General features: G+C 39.9%; 1 protein-coding gene across 3 annotated transcripts; it reads right to left on the bottom strand.

The window, feature by feature from the left end:
- Positions 1 to 1,931: 1,931 nt before the first annotated feature.
- On the bottom strand, positions 1,932 to 20,552 carry hipk1a (homeodomain interacting protein kinase 1a). Of its 3 annotated transcripts, XM_041799569.1 has the most exons (17): positions 20,210 to 20,552; positions 17,185 to 17,918; positions 16,608 to 16,981; positions 16,398 to 16,521; positions 14,947 to 15,066; positions 14,764 to 14,850; positions 14,389 to 14,570; positions 14,125 to 14,275; positions 11,848 to 12,052; positions 11,543 to 11,661; positions 10,761 to 10,898; positions 7,287 to 7,438; positions 7,050 to 7,202; positions 6,703 to 6,873; positions 6,397 to 6,590; positions 6,047 to 6,177; positions 1,932 to 3,664 (listed from the first exon to the last, which is right to left on the bottom strand). In XM_041799569.1, exons 2-17 carry the CDS (start codon positions 17,914 to 17,916, stop codon positions 3,248 to 3,250), a joined length of 3,450 nt encoding a protein of 1,149 aa, XP_041655503.1. In that variant the 5' UTR covers positions 17,917 to 17,918; positions 20,210 to 20,552; the 3' UTR covers positions 1,932 to 3,247. The 3 variants fall into 3 exon arrangements, with proteins under 3 accessions (XP_041655503.1, XP_041655504.1, XP_041655505.1); XM_041799570.1 differs by lacking the exon at positions 10,761 to 10,898; XM_041799571.1 differs by lacking the exon at positions 10,761 to 10,898 and having other exon boundaries at positions 7,287 to 7,435.
- Positions 20,553 to 21,188: the final 636 nt, after the last annotated feature.

Here is a 21,188-nt window from a genome sequence, read left to right as displayed (position 1 = left end):
CCAATGCCAACTCAATACCCTACAGAAAGTATGGAAAATCCTTTGTGACATGATGTAGATAAATTGAGTGAGAACGGTGAGCAGCATCTACAATTTTGATGAAAAGGAGAAAAATGAGTGGAAATTTCGTGTTTATTAATCACCCGTTTTTTAAACTGGTCAGCCTGTTTTTTTTTTCTCGAAGCATTGAAAACACCTGGATGGCGAGCTTAGAGGATAAAGAAGACTTCTGAAGGCTTCCCCTTCTTTACTAGGCCTCAAGCCTGTATCTCCCTCTATGCTATGTACGCATACAGCCAAACCCTTAGCCCTTTTATTTAGTCACAAAAAAACCCACATTGGAATTGACTCTAAAGGCATTTATGTATTTATCTATTGAAACATAGGTAGAATTTTATTTGATTTAAGGGTATTCAGTTTAAATAATTTGAATTTATTTAATTTTGTTTATTTACATATGGAAATTAATGTCTGCATAGTTGAAAGTGAATTTTTTTTGGTTTGAAGAAAAGTGATTTCATTTTCTTTAAAAGGAAAGAACTGTGATGGTTTGCTGCATTTCAGATTGAAATTAAGAAGAGAAACGTTATTTGTAGTTTTCAATTTTTTTTCTTGTGTTTTCCCCCTTGATTTATATCAAGTGTTTTTTGTTAAACTATAGTTATCAAAACATTTGGCATAAATTTAACTCTCTATTACTTTTCACCCAGCTCCAGAGCCGAACCACTAGCCCTCAGTCTAACCTTATGACATACGTTTGAGTAAAAATCACATCTAAATATAATAATCAGTCATTCATAAGTATTTCATAAGTGTTACATGTGGCACAATCAGCTAAAAGAGAAATGTTTTTACAGGTGGTGCTTTAATCAATACAAACAGTTCCTTACACGGGCTTACGATGCTAAGTTTATTTACTCTAGGGTTTAGAGTGTTATAATGTGAGACCTCTAGAAATAATTGATATATATTTTGAGTTAATTAATACAAATACCTGTTAGGTGTGGCTCTACGGAAGCTCTGAGCAGTCATATTCAGGCATTTTCTTTTACTCATTTCTCGTATTAAAAAATATGTTTTGGATACTTTCTCAAGCCTTCAACTCATTTATTTGTTTATTAAGAGCATGTCTGTGAAATATTTAATTCAACATTGCAATAGCTTTCACTCTGCGATAGCTTTTGCAAAATTGATAAATACAGGAAGCTGTTGAATATTTTTTTCAATATTTAAATAACTGTATGAAATGTGCTGTATGCACTAGTCTGTTTTAGATTTAAGCATTGTTACCACTGAATTTGCACCACTGAATTTGTCTGAATGTAGCTGATAGCACGCTTGAGTTTTATCTGACTGCATGATAATGGCGAGAGCATGTAAAATGTACACATCCTAAGTAAGAAGACATTACTTTTTTGCATAAATAAAATTTTGTTTTTAGTGCAATAAATCATTGCTGTTTGTTTATTGCAAAAGCTCACATTGGGATAGAAACATAAAAATTGAGCTTAGCTTAGAAGACAGTTTCATTTCCAGTCATCCAAGTCTCCCTTTTCCCACTAAGGTAATCAGATGCTGTAGGCGTCTACTCACTTTCATTCTAAGCCAATCCAATTTTGCCACATCCCCTCTCGAGCAATCACCTTGGTGCTGTCATATCTAAAAATCTGTTATCCTCACCTCTGCAGTCAGTTGCAACCTTCCTCACCACCAGCCACCTCCGTTACGTCTCAGTGGTGTCCATGTTTAGCTCCGTCATGCTATCATGCACCCTTTCATCGCCACCACCAAGCCATCTGTACTCCAGGTGCCTCATGTCTCGGAGTGTAAATTAAAATGGATGCATCTTTAATTATGTAAGACAGTTTTAAAAAAAAAGTTAATAAATGTAATAATCAGAGAGTCTCCAGGTTTCATTTTTAGAGGATTTTATTGCGTATAGGGGTTAAGGTTCATTGTGTGTCCTAGTTAATGTAGCACTTCACAACACAGCAGGATTGTAAAAACACCCATCATTTCACCAAACCAATAATTTTAGAAGCGGTTACATACTGAACATCAATTTATATTTTATAAATCAGGTTTGATTATCCACAAATCAAAACACATTACTGTGAATTGCAACCTAAATGGCTCTGACTTTAAATGATACTTTAATCCAATCAGATTTTATGTGCACGCTTTACTTCACAAACATCACTTCACAAGACAAGAGCTTATTTTCCCAAAATCAATTTATGTGTCTGTCTTTCAAATTATCTTAACGTTATTTCTGCAAGCGACACTAAAAAAGTCAGCGAAGCCAGAGTTTACCAACCTGTCCTGAATGCTACTTCATGTCAGACACAAGCAACCTTAAGTACAACTGTGAAAAGTGTAAAAAACAGGGCGATCCCCTCTAAATACAACACCCTAATCTTCAACATACTGAACATATAAATACTGTAATCCAAGAAATAAAAAATAATCTACATGGAAAACATCTGAAGGACACAGTGACACGTCATTATACAGTACATAGCTTACCTTCATTTTTTCCATAATACAGGTAAAACACGCACACGGCACATTCAAATTAAACACAACATAATTGATATTATCACAACATCCTTACATATTAAAGGTTTAAATAAAAGACGTTATTACTACAAATAGGTAAGGCGATTGTGAAGATGTAAATGCAACTTTAAAACAATGAGTGTGATACAAATAATAGTAATGGTAATAATACTTATCATAAAGAGCAGCAAGTTCCAGTTCCTCCTCAATACTTTTCAAAAAAAGATAAAATTTAGGGCTGAACATGTTAAAAATTAAATGTAACAATGTAGTCTGCAAGTCATCAGACTATTTCTTGTTTTTGGTCATAAATTTAGGGATTATGGAAATTAAGACGTGCAGTCTCCACAAATTTGACCTTTTATGAATGCAAACGTCCTTTTTTAACTTTTCACTCATGTCTTTTCAACATTTAACAATTTGTCAAACACAGTGGAAAAAATATGTAACTGGATACCTCCAAACCGCACTGTTTTGCTTTTAACTTGTTGTAATTCAAATCCAAATTCTGAATAAATTAAAAACTGATCACGAATAAAATACATTCTGAGTAACCAGAGGAATAAGAATCAAACAGGAAGGAAAGGTTAAGGAAATGAAGTCTGATCACAGTCAGTCGTAGTGAGCTTGTGCTCCTCTCTAGTGTCGGTCTCCATTTGGTCTTCATTCAGAGCCTCAGCTGAGTCTTTCACAGGTATGGGTACTGGTTCAGTTTCCTCTGGTAAGAAGCACTGGAGTGGTGGAAAGGCGGTCCTCCCAGCGGCTGCTGTTGTTGTTGGTGGTGGTGGTTGCCATACTGTCCCGCAGCAGACCCTCCGAGGGCCAGGCCGCTGTTCTTCTGCAGCAGAGCCAGTGAGGAGTAAGTGCTGCCTCCCCTGCCGTGACGGGACGACCCGCCCTGCATCTGATCCACAGCCTGTGAAACGGAGGCCAGGGCTGCTGATGCCGGGTAGGCGTACAGGTTCGGGGTAGAGCTGAAGAGAGGGTTCTCGTGAAGTCGATAGGATGTGTGTGAGGAGACAGGAGGAGGGTATGTGGGCTGACGCCTCAGAGAAGTACTGCTTCCTGTTTGGTCGTGGGATGATGACATCACAGACTGCTGGACCTGAAACATCAGAAAACATTTAACCTATTTCTGTGTGACATTATATATCCTTTATGTCTGACCAACGTCAGGTTATATGAGGAATTTCAACAACTGAAAAAGCAAAGCCCATTATTTACATTGCATACTCAATACAAGCATTCTTCTCAATGGCAAGCAGAAATGTGCAAGAGTCAAGCAGCACCAATAGTAACCTTCTCATTTTATAGTTCCCTGTCTTTTGTGTTCTGACTCCATCTTCATCCCATCTGTGCATAGATAAAAAACTGTCTTTTTTGGGACACCAATAGGCTAGTGGTTGTGTTTGCACACCCCTTGTACAAAGGCAGTTGTCTTTGTAAAAATCCAATTAAACCTTTAAATATACTTCCAATATTCAGCCAATTTCAATAGAACCTGAGAACACACCAGACAGACTGTCTCATAAAATCATAGGATATATTTCACATTAATCTGTAAAATCTCCCATACAAAGGGAAGGGCAGCGCCTTCATAAAATTCTTGGATGGTGATTGGACGAATGCTCTGTCTGTCACATTTTATTATGAGCCAATCAGAACAACAAGACAAAAAGAGGTAGTAAGCATGTGCAGCTTCAGTAGTAACTGGAGCCTGGCAGACAGGCCTTGTTACAGGCTATGAACAGTGGAACTTGTTCTTTGAGAAACCCCTGCAAAAGCCGGTCCTAAGAAATGCCAAAAAAGAAATGTTGCCCAGTTCTGATAAAACTGCTGCTATACTAAAGCTACATCAGAGCTATCAGAGCTAATCGCTACACCAGTGGCAGCTGTTGTATATACTTACGGTACATCTAAACGCTCACAAACTCATGCCTAAGACAGTTGGGATAAGAGAGAACACATTCTGCTATGAAAAGCTTTCAGTGCTGTTCTTTGCCCTTTATTTAATAAAAGAAATGTGGTCCAGTTCTGATAGCTACCATACTCTAGTTTCATCCGAGCTAATGGCTACACCAGCTGCAGCCATTTCTTTTGGCTCCCAGTACTACTAAACCCTGAAAGAAGCTACTGCTTCATTCTCCTCAAATGATGCTGATTGGTCAGATCTGTTTTCAGATCTGGTTCAGTCATTTCAGATTGGAGCTTTGCAAGATGGATTTGCCTGATGACAGACATGGGATGTGGCCAATCCATCTGCTTTGCAAGGTTAATTTGAATATGCCAGTTTAATGACAAACCCTTCACTTGAAATAAGAGAAAAAAAATAATTTAATAATTTATATTTTTGATATTATTTCATGTTATTTAGTTCAATGGCATGTCTGTCATGGCTTTAGCAGCAGAGCAAATCCTGGAAACTTGTTCTGTTCCCTCACAAGGTCAATATCAGGTTAGTTTCTTCTCTGCCACTGGCATTTGACAAAGCAGATAACAGAAATCAGCCACTATTGATTTGATTGGTCAGTGAGGGAGGAGTGACACAGAAAAGTACAGCACTGCTTCAAAAGTAACTGAGAGTGCAAAAAAAAAAACCCCTGCTAAATGTGAGCATGGCTTTGCACTCAGAACGCTTAAAAATTCTAGCCTATACAGGATCTGTGTTAAATGAAAACTGCCAGTGTGAAAAACTGCAGCTATCAGCACAGACTGTTATTTGATACCCCCTTAAATACACATTTCATGGTCATCTTATTCATCTTGTTTTTTTCTTTTTTCTTTTTAAACAATGTCAAAACAGCCAGGCCTAACTAAACCATATAACTCCACAAGTGACAGGATGGTTTTATAAATGTATGTCCCAGAGTGCTCTAATTAACCTCAACCAACGTATAGCTGTTACCAGGGGTGAGCATTGGCAAGAACCTCACGATACGATACGCATCACGATACTTGGGTCACGATGCGATAGTATCATGATATATCAGGATATTGTGATATATTGCGATATTCTACACAGAACTAAGAAAAATATATTTCATGGCAGCAAGACAGAGCTTGCAAACAGCATTTCCTTTCTCTAACTCCCTGTTTTTGCTCCCTGTTTTAACTTTGAAGCCAAAATGCTTCCAAACGTCTGCTTTGAATTGTGCAGGTGTTGTTATTTTGTCTGCCATGTCTGCCCCTTTTTACCTATGCACTCTGACTGCTTCTACAGGAAATGCTGTGGCGACATACAGCAGAGTAACTCTTCGGCGCCATCTACCGCAGTGGAGGTGCGGTATTTTGCTAACAACTCAGCTAAAATATGAATTTTTCATTTTTTACAAAAAAATCGATGTTAAGAGTTGAAGTATTGATATTGTATTGCATGTGAAAGTATCGCGATATATTACCGTATTGATATTTTTTCACAGCTCTAGCTGTTACAGGCACTTGGGCTCACTTTAGCAGCAGACATCGACAACATTTGAACGAGGTCTACCTGACTGAGGTTCAGAGGCTGAGACCTGCTGGATGCAGCACGCTGATGGCGATCAGTGTTTGTTTCTCCTGACCGGCTTGACTGCTGAGCTGACCCTTTCTTAGACTTCCCAGAGCTGCTTGGTGGTTGATCTAGGGGTACAAACCCAGACAGAATACAATGAGATAATGAAGGTTAAAGACAAGCATGATACATGGATATATGCCATTTTGGTTTAAACTGTTCATCCAAGTGTTGATTAGAGAAGGACTTTAATATAAGATGTGGCTTATCTGACTAGGATATTATATTTATGGTTGGATAAAATGCAAACAAATGTGGGCTGAGAGTGGATCTCAGTCCTGGAGGACCTGGAGCTGCTGGGGCTTTATGTGTTGTGCTCTCTCCCGGCTGGCTCTTCACAGAGGGCATGATGACAGCCAGAGACTTTGTGGGCTGTGAGGTGGTCTTTGGGCTCAGGGGGCTGCTGGTGGACGAGTCTGAGTCATGAGAGTCGTGTACAGTCACACAGCTGATCACGTTGGGCCTCTGGCTTGTTCCAGAGCTGTGAGAGAGAAAAGTTAATAACTTTTTGTAAACAATATATATATATATATATATATATATATATATATATATTTTAAAAATGTAGACAAAATGTTAGGAGGGTAGCATACCAGGCTGCAGGGAACTTCCTGTCGTCCTCATCCTCTGAGTCGCTGTGGATGGTGATGATGCTGACAGCAGGACTGGGCGTGTCAGAGATGACGATGGGCTGGGACTGGTCACCGGCATAAGCTGACGTGTTGTGGACCACAGTGGAGGCTGAGTGGACTGATGACACAGGCCTGGAGGAACAAAGATGCTCCCAAAATAAATCTTATAAGTCTAATAAAAGGTTTGATTAAAGTTGCTGTGTGGCAAACAAAAGAAATTAGATCAAACAACTAAAGGTACAATTTATGGACGATTTACCCCAAAGATCATGCAGAAAATGTGAAAATATGTGAGTTTGACAGGATACCTGGCTCTGCTCTCTGCGTGTCGAGCCTTTGACCTCTTGCCCTGCTGGGATCTTGTGTGAGCAGCCCCTGAGTTGTGGTTTTGTGAGGCAGCATGACGCCCGACCCCAGAGTCCTGCTGGCTGACCGCATCGTACTGGTTTCCATGACGACCCCTTTGAAAAGGCAAAAAAGGGCAGAGTGACCTGAAGCTTTCAGACACATCATGAAGACTCTGAGTATTTATGGATGAAACTCACCTCCAGCCTGAAGATTGCTGGCTGTCGGAGATTGGAGCGCCCATGGGTGAGTCGGGCACCACAGCCTGCCCCGGGTTATGGATGGCCATGCCGGGCATCTGCTGCCATGTGGAGGGGATGAGGATCTGCTGTGTCCCTGCAGGCCAGCCCTGCTGCATGCACACAAACATTAAAACTGTAAAAAAAAAATTGCTCTAAGCTTTAAAACTTTACCTCTCATCCAATGAAGAAGTGCTGTATGTTGTTGATCATAGAGAAATAGAAGAGATGTTATTTTCTTCAAGAATGAACTGAAAAGAAAGCATCATGCAGTTTGTTGCAACATTCCTATCTCCATCCTGCACAAAGACGACCAACAAGTTTCACTTTAAACACTTAGCAGCACATTTCAGTATCATGCCTCACAGCCACCATAAGCATCTTGTTTACAGAATTGTTCCTGTGCAGAGAAAGCTGCTTTTGTTATTGCCTAGAGAGAAATGTGCAGAAGAGGCAGAAAACACCAAAACAGGACAGAAAAACAAATCACTTCCCTCAGGTTTAGATGCAAACCAAGCATGAATTTCACTTTCCAGGGAGAGAAAAGTGCAGGGAGAGTTTTTTCAATACTGCTTTTATATCTTTATCCAACTCTATTTAAGCTCCATGTCAGTAGGAGTATTCCTGTTTTGATAGCCTTTTTTTATTTTATTCTACAACTCAATTACCAAAAAAGTTGGGGCGCTGTGTAAAATGTAAATTAAAACAGAATGCAATTATTTTCGAACCTCCTAAACAAATTTTTTATTCACAATAAAACAAACATATCAGATGTTGAAAATGGTGAATTTTAACATTTCATGACAATGTTTGCTCCTTTTGATTGATGGCAGCAACATGTTTCAAAGAGAGTAGGGACAGGTCCATGCTTACTATTGTGTAGCCTCCCCTCTTATTTTAACAACAGTCTGTAAACATCTGGGAAGTGAGGAGACCAGTTGCTGAAGTTGTGGGAAAGGAACGTTGTCCCATTCTTGTCTGATTTTATGCTTTACAAATTATGCATACAGTCAAATGACTGTTTTGGAATAGTTTACAAAAATCCTACCTTTCCTGTTCATGTATAATATTCTAAACAAGAACAACATTAAATGAATAATAATCCCCTTTAGTATTGCAATTGATGTCAAATTTGCTATTTAAGCCAAAATTAGAATTATCAATTTTTTTTCAAATCTTTCATCTCTACTTTTATTTATTCAATTCAATTCAATTCAATTAAACTTTATTTATATAGCACATTTAAAACAACCACAGTTGACAGATTTATCTAACATTGTGTTAGTTATAATATAGAATGGTTTATTGCTTGTGTTTGTTGAACAATCTATGAGGAACCTAAAAATAATTGCATATTAAATCGCAATTGCAATGTATTGGGGGGAAAAAACGCAATTAGATTTTTCTCGCAAATCATTCAGCCCTATTCTATTGGGAAAGGTCTGGACTGTAGGCAGGCCAGTTCAGCACACAGACTCTTCTACTGTGAAGTCATGCTGTTGTGATGGGTGTGGTATGTGGTTTAGCATTGTCTTGCTGAATAATGTAAGGCCTTCCCTGAGAGAGATGTTGCTCTAAAACATCCGTATACTTTGAGCCTTGATAGTGCCGTCCCAGATGTGTAAGGTACACAATAGTCACTGATGCAACCCCATACCATCAGAGATACTGACTTTTGAACTGTAGGCTGATAACAAGCTGGGTGGTCCTTCTCCTCATTAGTCTGTAGGACACTGTGTCCATGGATTTCCAACAACAATTTCACATTTTGATTCATCTGACCACAGAATAGTTTTCCATTTTGCCTCAATCCATTTTAAACAAGCTTGTGGTTCGTTTTCACGTATGTCTTCTTTGCCGATACAGCTTTAACTTGCATTTGTGGATGGCACGGTGAAACATGTTGACAGTGAATGATTTCGGGAAATCCCATTAAGTGATTTACAGTACGGAATCATGCCTGTCTTTAATATAATGCTAGCTGAGAGTCTGGAGATCACAAGCATCCAATACTGACCAGATGCACTGCAGTTTTTGATATCATGCACTGTAGATGCTTTGATATTCTGTGTCTTCGCAATTTGACATTTCTGAAACTGTTCCACATTTTTAGACTCAGTTTTGTCGCAGATTGATAAACTTCTGCCCATCTTTACTTCTGAGAGACTCCGCCATTCTAAAATGCTCCTTTTACACCCAGTCATGTTACTGACCTGGTACCAATTAACATGATTAGTTTCAAAATGCTCCTCCAGCTGTTTTTTTCTAAGTATCACTTACTTTTCCAGCCTTTTCTTGCCCCATCCTTACTTAAGATGTGGTGATGCCATCAAATTTAATATGAGCTAATATTTTTCATGAAATAACACAATGTCTGAGTTTAAACATCTGATACGTCATCTGTGTTCTATTTTCAATAAAATCTTAATTTTATAAGATTTGCAAATCATTGCATTCTGTTTTATTTGCATTTTATAAAACCCCCCATTCTGTTGAAGTAAGGTTGTACTTCTGTAACTTGTTTTTACACATGACAAATTTCTTGAAAATAAAAACAAACTTTGCAGTACACCCAATTCTGTTATGTATTTGTCATTAGTATCGAGAAATAAATCCACGGTCAGACCCAAAACCATCTGTTAAAAAGCAGATAACACTCTCTGCATGAATCTGATCAAAAAAGTGAACATGACATTGTATAAAAAATAGGTGTATTATTTTTAGGCCATTTTTTTTGGATGCTGCAGTTCCGTTTTAAATACTTTCCATTCCCCTATTCTGTGCCCAGCCTGATGCACAACGGCTCCAACTGAAGAATTAAATCTTGTGCATCTTTCCAGAATTGTTCCTCTGCAGAGAGAGCTGCTTTGTTTCTGCTCAGACAGAAATGTGCCAAGAGAAGCAGTAAATACCAAACCAGATTTAAAGGGACAGGAAAACATTTCACTCAGGTTGTGATGCTAAGCATGCTGAGATTCAGAGATTCAGTCTTGTGCTGTGAAAAAGAGAAGTGGGCATAAGACAGCCCATCTAAAAAAGATAGGAGGGAGAGAAAAAGGGAAGGGAGACGCTTACATGGTATTCAATGTTACAATGACTCCTGATGGAGTTTTTTTTATTATTTTTGTAGCATAAGTCTTCAAGCTGTGCATGTTTTGTGTCCAAGCTACAAACTCAACCATGTTTTGAATGCATTTTCAGAAAAAGTTTAAAACTGAAAAAGGGATAGTTGGAAAGAAAAAGAATGCAAATGTATGTTATTGTATTTGCACATCCAGAGGTATTTGCATCCAGCCACTGAAGCTGCAAGCGTCAGAACAAACCCAGACTGGTGAGTTTTATACACATTAAATCTCCTGCGCTCTGCTGGAACACAGTACATGTCCAATAGGAGGAAAGAGGAAGAAGGTTATGGTGATGATGATGATGTTTTACCAGCATGGAGACATTCTGATCCAGTAAACCACTGAGACTTTCACCCCTACAGCCAACTGGGAGCCGGACTGAGTCTAAGCTCTGCAGCCCTGCCACAGAGGCGTACAGGCTGCTCACCAGCAAGGGGTCCAGGGAGGCCTGAGAGGAGGTGTGAGGGGAAGTTAAAGAGGGGAGATGTTAAGATAGATACCTGCACTGTAAATTTACAACACCATGAATAGGAGGGTGGTCTTGATTTGGTATCAAGGATAAGGAGGGCAAGGGGGAGGCATGTTTTAAGGAAATGACAGTCCAACATGACCAACCACATGTAAACTAGTGATATATTTTTTCAATAAAAGCAGATTTTGTGCTGTTACTACAATAAATTTACATGCATTTTTTACTGATGTTGGTAGTAGAGATGGGGCAGGAATGCAGCCTAGCTCAGAGGTTACCAACAACAGGGTCAGGACCCCTTCAGAGGGTCCCAAGATAAATTATCGGGGTCATGAGATGATAAATGAAGCAGGAAAGAGGCAAAGCAAAGTTCTGTCACACAAAAATGCGTCTTCACCTCTTTAACTTCTCTGTTGTATCAAATTTCATCCATTTTAGATATTTCAACCTCTAAAAAGTTACTCTGTCAAACAACTTGAGAAGGTAAGAAGGGAAAAGTCGGTTCAGTAGAACAAAAAACAATGTAGAAACATCTGAAACTTGCCATTTCATACATTGCTTCAAGTGATGAAAGCAAGAAAAGGTTTGAAACTGTTAATAAACTCCTTATTATTGAGTCCTACCTGTGTCAGCATGCCAGGCTGGATGTGAAGAGACTGGGACGACTGGTTCTGAGGAACTAAGGGCACTGAATTATCCATTCTGACTGGATAACCAGACGGCTTACTGGAGGTTTGAAGACCTATGAGGAAAAGACAGAGGTAGATTCATCTACAGGTTTTCTTCAACAAATGTGTAGAAAGAGAAATTATAGGGAATAAAACATTTAGGGATCATGGAGTTAACTATATAAAAGAAAAATGCCTGTAAAGGTCTCTACAGTTTACAAATTAAGAGTGAACCTGACAGAAACATCTGGCATCCTCACCCTGGATGGTGGGCGGGCAAACTATCAGAGTTTGCTGGAAGGGCTCAGTCTGGGTGCAGAGCTGGGTGGGTCTAGTCTGCAGAGGGACGCCCTGCTGGGTCAGGCCTGGTATGTTTATGGTGGCCTGCTGGTAGAGGCCGGGCTGGTAGTTCAGCAGAGGGACGTTACTGCTGAGGGACAGAGACTGACCTCCTGTAGACGCCATCTGTGAGAGAAAACAACAACAAAAACACCAGTACATAAGAGTGACAGCAAAAAGTCCCCAAGACTTGAATAAATCCCATATATATAAAAGTTAACACAGAACTTCTGGCAGTAAACAATCAAGGTTCTTGCCAGGTATACATGCATCTCTGCATGTTACGTCACATTTACGTATAACAACACCTTGGAACATTTATCAAATCTAGGTGAAGGATTACCTTATAAATATGCACTGACATTTTATACTGTCGAACAAACGCGAGGGAAAACTACAGCTGAAACATTAATGCATGGTTCTACATTAACAGCATGCTATACCATATTTAAGCATATCATTGCCTCCTCATAAACGAACAGGGGCCATTTTTCTGATCAGGTACATTTATCTGACACTTTTTCCTCTTACTACTACTTTATACTTCACTGTAATATTTTCAGTGCAAGACTGGTAATCCAGTTTTTGAAAGAGTAATATTGGCTTGCCTACTTATTAAAGGAATCAGAATACTTCCCTGAAAACCTGCTACTCATAGAGGTATTTCCATGCATTTGTTATACTTAAATAGCATGTTCAGCATGATTTTATTTTTGCTTGTTGAGGGCTTGATTATTATCCTCGCAAAGCAGGTGGATTTGCCCATATCCATGTTTCTCATCAGCAAATCCATCTTGCAAAGCTGCCGTCCGAACTGTTTGGGCCCGGTTAGAAAGTGACAGGACCAATCAGCAACTAGAGGCAGTACTTTCGGGCACGGCGGAGTCATGACGTAAGCAAGCAGCGAGAAGAGGCCGGTGCAATTGTGACGGAAGACGTGGATGCTGCTAAAGCGCCAGTTTTATCAGAACTTGACGATATTTCTTCATTAAAAGAAGAACAAAGAACAGCAGTGAATTGTTTTCTTTTCAAAAATGACAAAAGTCATGTACTGTCATGTCTAAATTCAGTACTGTGTCAGTTCTGTCTCTATGGAGTTTACTCCTTGGTAGGGGCGCACCTCGCTAGCGGCTATGTCACGTGTTATGTTGCTCTGATTGGTCCATAAAGATGTGACAGACACAACATTCATCGAATCACCCAAAAAGTTTTATTTTTCAAAGGCTCTGCCCTTTCCCAAATGCTGTCTATGATAGGTTTAACCAGATGGATGTGTGAAACACATCCATCTGGTGTGTCAGGTTATGGGCAACCGGCTCTTGAAAGAGTTCTGGTTGTGCCAATTTCTTCCATGTGAGAATTCTGGGGGCACCTTGCTCTTGAGGAACTTCAGAGCCACAGGATTTTTTGTAGCCTTCCTTAGATCTGTGTATTGTAACAATCCAGTATCTGAGCTCTGCAGACAGTTCCTTTGACCCTATGGCTCGGTTTTTGCTCTGATATGCATTCTAGCTGTGAGGCCTTCAAGGGGGGAGGAATTTCAAGTGTCTAAGTACTTATGTCAATGTGATAGTTTTTTTATTTTTCATAAATTTGCAAAAAATGTCTAAAATTGGGTTTTCACTTTGTCATGATGGGGTACTGAGTGTAGATTGGTTGAGAATAAAAATGCATCAGCATCAAGCTGGAACATAAGAAAAAAGAAAAATGTGAAGGGGGTCAGAATACTTTCAGAATGCACTGTATAGTATATCCCCTGCTGCACTCTGCTGTACATGCCCCATAAGTGGAAAGAATAAGAAGGTTATGATGATGAATCAGTTAATCTTTCAGTCAGAGTCCTTATTTGTGCCAAGTTTGAAGGAAATCCCTCAAAGTGATCTAAAGATACTGCATTCACAAGAACAGCCCTGACTGACAAAACAAAGGTATTAGTTGTGCAACTTCCTCTTTAAATGTAAATCAACTTCTCTGTGAACTTGACTTTACAGGCACTTAATGAAACAAATGAGTCCAACGTTGTGTTTGAAAACGAGCACACATATGGTAAAGTAAAAGCAACTGTTTAAACAGTTAGAAAAAGTAGGACTAACACCTGACAGTGACTATTTTAACCTGAAGCAAGTGCACTGAAAACTGGATCATCAGGAATAAAAGTATGAGAGACAAAAAAAGGGGAGAAGAGCTGAAGCTCTCACCTGGTTGTGCTGGTTGAGTTGGCTGCTGAAGGTGACGGTGAGGTTGGTTGCTGCACTCGGGGTGTTGTTGCTGGCAAACATATTTTTCCCGTTCTCAAAGGCGCTGCATCTGCGTTTACATATATCCATGTTCTGGAAACAGGACTTCACGCTGTAAAATTAAGTAGGAAACAGGTTATTAACAAAAATCCTGAAAACTAAATTCAAAGATTAAATAAAGACCTCCTAATCTGTCCTGCGTTAGTTTAGCTTGTGTTGTCTTACTGTGAGCTGTGAGGGAAGTGCAGCAGGTGTGTCATGGTAACAAACGGGTGATTCAGTGTCTTCATCGGCGTGATCCGCTTGTCTGCGTCAAGCGTCAGCATCTTCTTCAGCAGGTCGATGAACTCCCGCCTGTCAGCCTTCTCTGCTAAGATGTCTGTGCCCTCCAGGTTTGTCATGTTCACCTGCAGGCGGACACAAAGTCTGTTTGTCAAACAGCAGCACTTAAATGATTCCTCCTAACCCCCGTGGAAGCATATCAAAATACTTTTAATATTTCAGTCACTCTGCGTGCAGCAGAGAAGACTCCCCACCCACACATGGTTGTACATACTGTGTCCTTGGAGGAGAATTAAATCTGAAATTCTCCTTCCTCACCTGCATCATATCATCAAGACAGTTAAAGATGTATTTTCTCGCCTCCTTTGATTTGATGCCCATCTCTGCCTCGTGCTCCGCAGGCGTCTGCATAAAAAGAATTCAATAAATGCTCTGCATGAATGTGATTATTTCAAACAGTTTTGTTTCTTTTTATGGAGCGATATCAGAGGAATGACTCACTTTGAGTCTCCAGAGAGGGTAGCTGGAGTCGGGGCCTCTGTTGAAGAAGCGGCTGGTCTTTGTTCCTGCGCTCAGCAGGTATTCTGCAGGAAGGCCCTGAGTCTGAGAAATGTAACGAATCTGAGGAAGGAAACAGAAAAATGTCAGTTGTGAGGAGAGAAATGTAAAACTCAGAGATCTATAAGAGCAGTATAAAAATCCCCTTGGGCAAGTTATGTTTGTCCTTTTATAGGTATAAGCATTTGATAAAAACGTTTTCAATATTTCAGTTCAACTCATACATTTAGGACTTTTTATGTAACTTTAAGTAAAAAAATATATAAATATAGAAAACTGAAAAGACAAAATTTCCATAACTGAGATGCAAACCGACGTTTTACACCTCATGTACATTCCCAGACAAAACCCCTTTGAGAATCGGTTTTAAGTTCTAGGGATTTACAAGACGTACTTTGTTTAAAGAGTAACTAAACCCCTTTACCACTTACTTAAGCAGAACACCCAAATATATGTATATTAAGTTAATTCAGGTCCAAATCTTAGCAATATGCTACAATAGAATATTTCTACTAGCTGATCTGGAGGATGGTGATGTATACAAAACTTGGCGACTTCATCACTACTTACCATTAATTATTGAGAAATCTTTGCCTCTTATGCTAGAAATAAACCCTGTTTGATACACATACCATTTTTGGAAAGGAGGGCCAGGGATACAAGAGATAGAAAAAGAGCCATAGCAAGAGAAGCTAAATGCTAAGTTAAGCTAAGCTAAGCCGTAGTTAAAAAGAAAATGATTAAGCAGATCAGCCACTAAAGCGTAAGTACCAGATAATAATCTCAATCAATCAATAAATCAAACTTTATTTATATAGCACTTTTCATACAAGACAATGTAGCACAAAGTGCTTTACAAACAGACAAATAAATAAAAGTAGATTAAAGGAAATATGACCCAAACCCACTCCACCCAACCTGCAATCCATACTGGCAAAATACATTGTACATAAAAGGCACTATAAGAACAGGAAACTTATGTATCCAGTACGCACCGAGGAAACGCCATCTTAAAGGTTTAAAATGAGTAAACACTGGAGGTTAGATTAAAGAATAAAATAGCAATAAATGAAATAAAAAATACATTTAAATGAATTAAAATAAAATAAAAAGGTGCTAAAATAAGAATAAAAACACTAAAAGGTAGTGTAGTGCAATATGCCCAAATAAGAAAATAAAACACTTGAGAAGAACTTGAGAAGGACCTCTGTACTTGTAGATATCAAGCAATTAAATAGCAGCAGGAACCACAAGCTCTAACAGGAAAACTGCCCCATCACTTCAACTTGTCGTGACGAGAGAATATAGTGAATAAATACATTGCTAAACGTTTTACATTTTTTTTTAGTGTGCTTATAATAAAGTTTATATACATGCATGTTTTTTCAGCTGACCTGATCATACTCTGAGGCACCAGGATAAAGAGGCCATCCCAGGAAGAGCTCAGCAATAACACATCCCAGAGACCACATGTCGATAGCTTCACAGAAAGGAAGGCCCAGGATGATCTCAGGAGCTCTGAAAGCACAGAGAAAGTGAGTATTAAAAGATAAGTGAAGTTTTTTTAAATGTTGCAATAAAGGAATTACCCTGTCTTTACTCACCTGTAGTAGCGTGACTGCAGGTAGGTTGAACAAACAGCTTTGGACACGTGGCTGGCAGAGCCAAAGTCAATAACTTTCACCCTGTACGGCTGCCTCAGGGGATCCACTAACATGATGTTTTCAGGCTTCAAGTCAGCATGGATGAGACCGAGGCTCTTCAGCTTCATCAGCGCTGTGGCGACCTGCTGCAGGATGGGCCGTATGCACTTGAGCATGAGAGGGCTGAACTTGCTGTGCTTCAGGAAGTCGTAGAGGTTCTGCTCCAGCATCTCAAACACAAGGCACGTGTGGTTCTTGTGCTGGAAACACTCATAGGAGCGCACAAAGTTGAACTCATCTGCGTTCTCGGTGCTCAGTCTGCTGAGGATGCTCACCTGCGTTAGAGAAGAGGAAGAAGGTTATGCATTTATCAAAAAGCAATTTCTAAGCCATCTGCAAAGAACATCATCTGAGCCGTAGTGTTGTACAAATAAAGATATTTTAGTATTACATTTCCCACAATGCTTTTGGGGGATTATATCTCCAGGCTCATGTGTCTACCATCCCAGGAGATTTTATTTCTATTAACAGAACTCACCTCAATTTGACCTTGCCGAGCATAGGAGGGATGGTTCTTCAGGATTTTAATAGCCACTATCTCGTTGGTGCCTCTCTTCCAGCATTTAGCCACCTGACCGAAGGTGCCCCGCCCCAGGAACTCGAGCACCTCGTAGCTGTTAGACATGGAGCACAGGATCTCATGCTGCACCAGCTGGTAGTCTCCCTCGCTGTGGGAGTTGCTGCTCTTGGTTGTAGAAGTGGAGTGTGCTATGGACTGAGCAGTCGTGGTTCCTCCTCCACCAGCTGTGCGGTTTGAGACAACGGGAGCAGAAAGCTCCTCCAGGATCTGGACGCTGTCGCTGCTGTCCACCTCCTCACTCTTCCTCTTCAGGCTGTACTGCTTGTGGTAGAGGTCGCACGGGTGGGAAGAAGACTCTGCATCCTTCACACGCCGGCTGGAGGAGGAGGAGGAGGAAGAGGAGGAGGGAGGTCCCCGAAGGCTGCCTGTGCTGTCTGCCGCCCGCACCACCGTCTGCTCCCTGGAGCCGGCGGTGGGCGGCTGCACCTGGTTGGAGTTGTACACCTGGTTGAAGTTGGAGTCGGAAGTGGAGGGTGCAGCTGCCTGGGAGGGGCTCTGCTGGTAGTAACCATTATTGCCCAGCTGGTTGGATCCTTCCCAGGAAGGGTTCTCCACTTTGAGCCTCTTTGAGCGAGAGTAGGCACTGGAGGACACGGAGGGAGAGGAGAACGCCTGCAGCTGGGACGACATGTCTGTGGAAGAGATTAAAGATCAGCAAAAACCATCAAAAAGACCTCTGTTACTGTAAACAAGACAAATATGGAGCATTTCTGTCAAAATTATCTAGAAGTAATGGGGATGAAATTTATGGGTGAAAGGAGAAACAGACAAAAGCATCTCGGAAAAGTGCTGCTTTTCTTTTACAACAATAGGTTATTCATGTTTTTTACTCCATCTGCATTACATCAAAAATACCAGATTAATCATATTTACTTGCAGATAAAATGGAGAGAGTGCAGCACAGAGTCAAAAAAAAAAAAAACATAAAAGTGGCACAAAAGATCAGGAGCTCTTCTGAGACAAGGGGACCGGGATCATCATTGCTAAAGAAAAAATGTCTGCCCAGGTTATATGCAAACAAATCGGGACATGATGCACAGACGTCCCTGCTAAATAAAAGATTTTAATATCATATCAGTGTCTCAGATTTCAATTTTCAACTGTAGACTTCACATTGCTTTTCCAGAACATCTGGTGTAGTGGTCAGCGGATGTTTTAGTATGTCAGGGATGAAACAATGCCTTGCAATACATTAATACTGATGAATAAAGAACAATTTAAATCAATAAGAGAAAAAAAATATACTGCACCACTCTTTTTAATCAATATGGTGATTAGCAGCTACAGTTTAATCAGAACTGGACCACATTTCTTTATTAAAACAAGAGGAAAAGAGCCATAAATAAAGCCTTTCACGAAGGAAAAAAAAATGTTTTGGCATTTCTGCTGACCTGTCTTGGCATGAGTTTGCGATCGTTATGGGTAGTTTTGAGTTGTACACTTAGTCGATGTATACAATAGCTATTGCCACAGTAGCAGTTAGCTTTGATGTAGTTGTAGAAAAGCAACAGTTTAATCAAACCTTGTCCACATTTTTTATTAAAACAAGAGCAAAGAGCCATACTGAAATCTTCTCTTAGCAGAGGGGATGTCATTGCACATCTCCTGATAGGCTTGAGCATGAATTTCAGCCACCAGCAAGCTTAGCTGTTTAAACACTGTGGCAGCACTAGCCTGTATAGCTCAGGTTAGCATTGTAGCTGTAAATGTCTGCTACCTGATTTTGTCTTGTTGCTCTGATTGGCCCGTAATGAATGTGACAGATAGAACGTTAGTCACGCGTCCTTCAGAGAATTTCTTTAAAAGTCCTGCCCTTTCTAAAATACTTTGTATGGGAGGTTTCCCAGATGCAAGTGAAATATACCCATGCAATCGATATATAGAAGAGTCTATCTGGTGTGTAGGGTTAGGTGTTACATAGGCTGCTGTACAAAGAATGGGACAAAAGTCATGGTGATGCCACCCACTGGTTCCTGAATCTGTCTTTTGAAGACCACAGTCACCATGTTGAAAACACTGTTTTAAACAGTCAACCCAGAGACTGAAAAAGAGATGGAGCTGAGGTGGACAAACAGCTACAACCTGCAGGCTCGCCTCGAATTATAATCAACTCATAACCCTCTTGAGTGTAAAAAAGAAGAAGAAGAAAAAAAAAAAAAAACACCGCCCATTAAGTGTGGTCCTTAAAGTCCTTAAATTTTTTTTAACCAGGCAGTAAACATGCTTAATAGAACTGCATTATTGCACACTTCTGCATTAGCTTCACTTTCAACACTGGTGGTTCCTGTTAGGTGTATCATTAAGTTCAAAGACAATATATGTTTCTCTGCCTATACATGGCTGCAAATTATTATCAGTTTAGGCAAAAATTAAAATACCAGTTTAAGATACCAGAAAAAATGCTTAGATTCGTTTAAATCTGATAATTTTGCAGACAAAAAATGACAGAAACTAAACAAATATAAAATAGATCTAGAAAAACTGCACTTACTTGATCCACATGTAGACATGAATTTATGCATTTTATGTGATTTTACTGATTTGTCTGGCAGTTTCAAACCTATCCCGTAAAAAAGTAAACAGAGAATTATTTTTATGTATTGAATATTGTGTTTGACTTAAAATTATGCCGAAATATCTGATTGATTATCATTCATATGTCTATACCTTTTTTCTTTCAACAAGTTTTTGGATTTTTCTCAGTTCCCCATCAGATTAATTATAAAGAACAGAAGCATCAGAAATATTATGAAGGATGATGGTCCCATTATTTCACACCTGCAGCGTTTTATTTATAATTCTGCACTGACTACCTGTTAAGCCCCACCTTTCTCATACATCTGGGTCTGTTTTTTAACTGTGCGTGCCTCTGCGACAAACCTGTAGTCTGATTAAATCTTTACCTCTTCATGAATGACATTACCTGTATTTGATGTCCGAACACACCGGCGCAGATCTGCCGTCTAAGGCCTCTTCATCATCTTCTCTCCGGGCTCTGAGTGCTGCTGCAGCTGATCAGCTGAGCTCGCTAGCCGCCTGCTGCTGCTGCTGCTGCTGCTCTGGTGGAGCTCTGTAGCAGGATGGATGAGGGCTCAGCTAACAGCTAGCTAGCTACGAGCGACAGAGCCATTTCTGACTCGAATCCACGGTCACATCTCGAGTCAAGCGAACACGAAGTGCATGATGTCAGCGGAGGTGTCAGACGGCATCGTGAAGAGCACTGTCGTCCAGACAGAGCTCCATCATCATCATCATCACCAGTATGACTGCTCAGCGTACTTCCTGTTCTGTCGACGTAACGGCGTGACGCACCGAGCGTCAAAGGAGTAGACCATGACTAAAGTTGTTATAGAGCGAAATTAAGCACAACACCACCTCACTGGGACTTATCCTGAAAACACGTTAAAACACTAGACAGAGTATGGCTTTAGGAATCATGCTGCTACCTTATAATCACTCTTAATTCACTGGGTGAATGTATAATGAAAACATAAAGATATATAACATCTGTGAGGGGTTGTTAGCTAGTCGTGGTGTAGAATCAAAACTGTTAATGCCACTGTGTCGACCACAGACTGTAGAAGGTGTCGACTGGGCTGAGAAGACACGTAAATGTACACGTGGAGGTAAATGAAAAATAGTGTCTTTATGAGGACATTATTAGTAGGTGTGCACCATGCAAAAAAGGTGAATAAAAAACAGCAGCAAGAGTTTTTTTTTTTTTTTTGCACGTTGAGCACCTATTGTTTTGTACCATCTAATAAAATAGACTTTTTGCGGTTTTGAATGTGTGGGTATCTCCACTGCTATTTTTTTCTAAAATTTCCTCCGGTACCATGGCACCCGAGTCACTTTTTAGATGCTTTGGAACTAGACTATCAACATGAGTAATTTTTTAAACA

Source organism: Cheilinus undulatus, linkage group 11, assembly GCF_018320785.1.
Source record: "Cheilinus undulatus linkage group 11, ASM1832078v1, whole genome shotgun sequence".
NCBI lineage: Eukaryota > Metazoa > Chordata > Actinopteri > Labriformes > Labridae > Cheilinus > Cheilinus undulatus.
The sequence above is the reverse complement of the archived record's forward strand: the minus strand, read 5'-3'. Positions and strand labels throughout refer to the sequence as shown.

Coding starts and splice junctions, on each gene's coding strand:
- hipk1a (XM_041799569.1), bottom strand. CDS start 17,916: ATGTCGTCCCAGCTGCAGGCGTTCTCCTCTCCCTCCGTGTCCTCCAGT. Junction 15,067..16,397: donor GTGCCTCAGAGTATGATCAG/GTCAGCTGAAAA, acceptor TTCCTTCCTCAG/ATTCGTTACATTTCTCAGAC. Junction 6,874..7,049: donor CACGCAGAGAGCAGAGCCAG/GTATCCTGTCAA, acceptor TTGTTCCTCCAG/GCCTGTGTCATCAGTCCACT.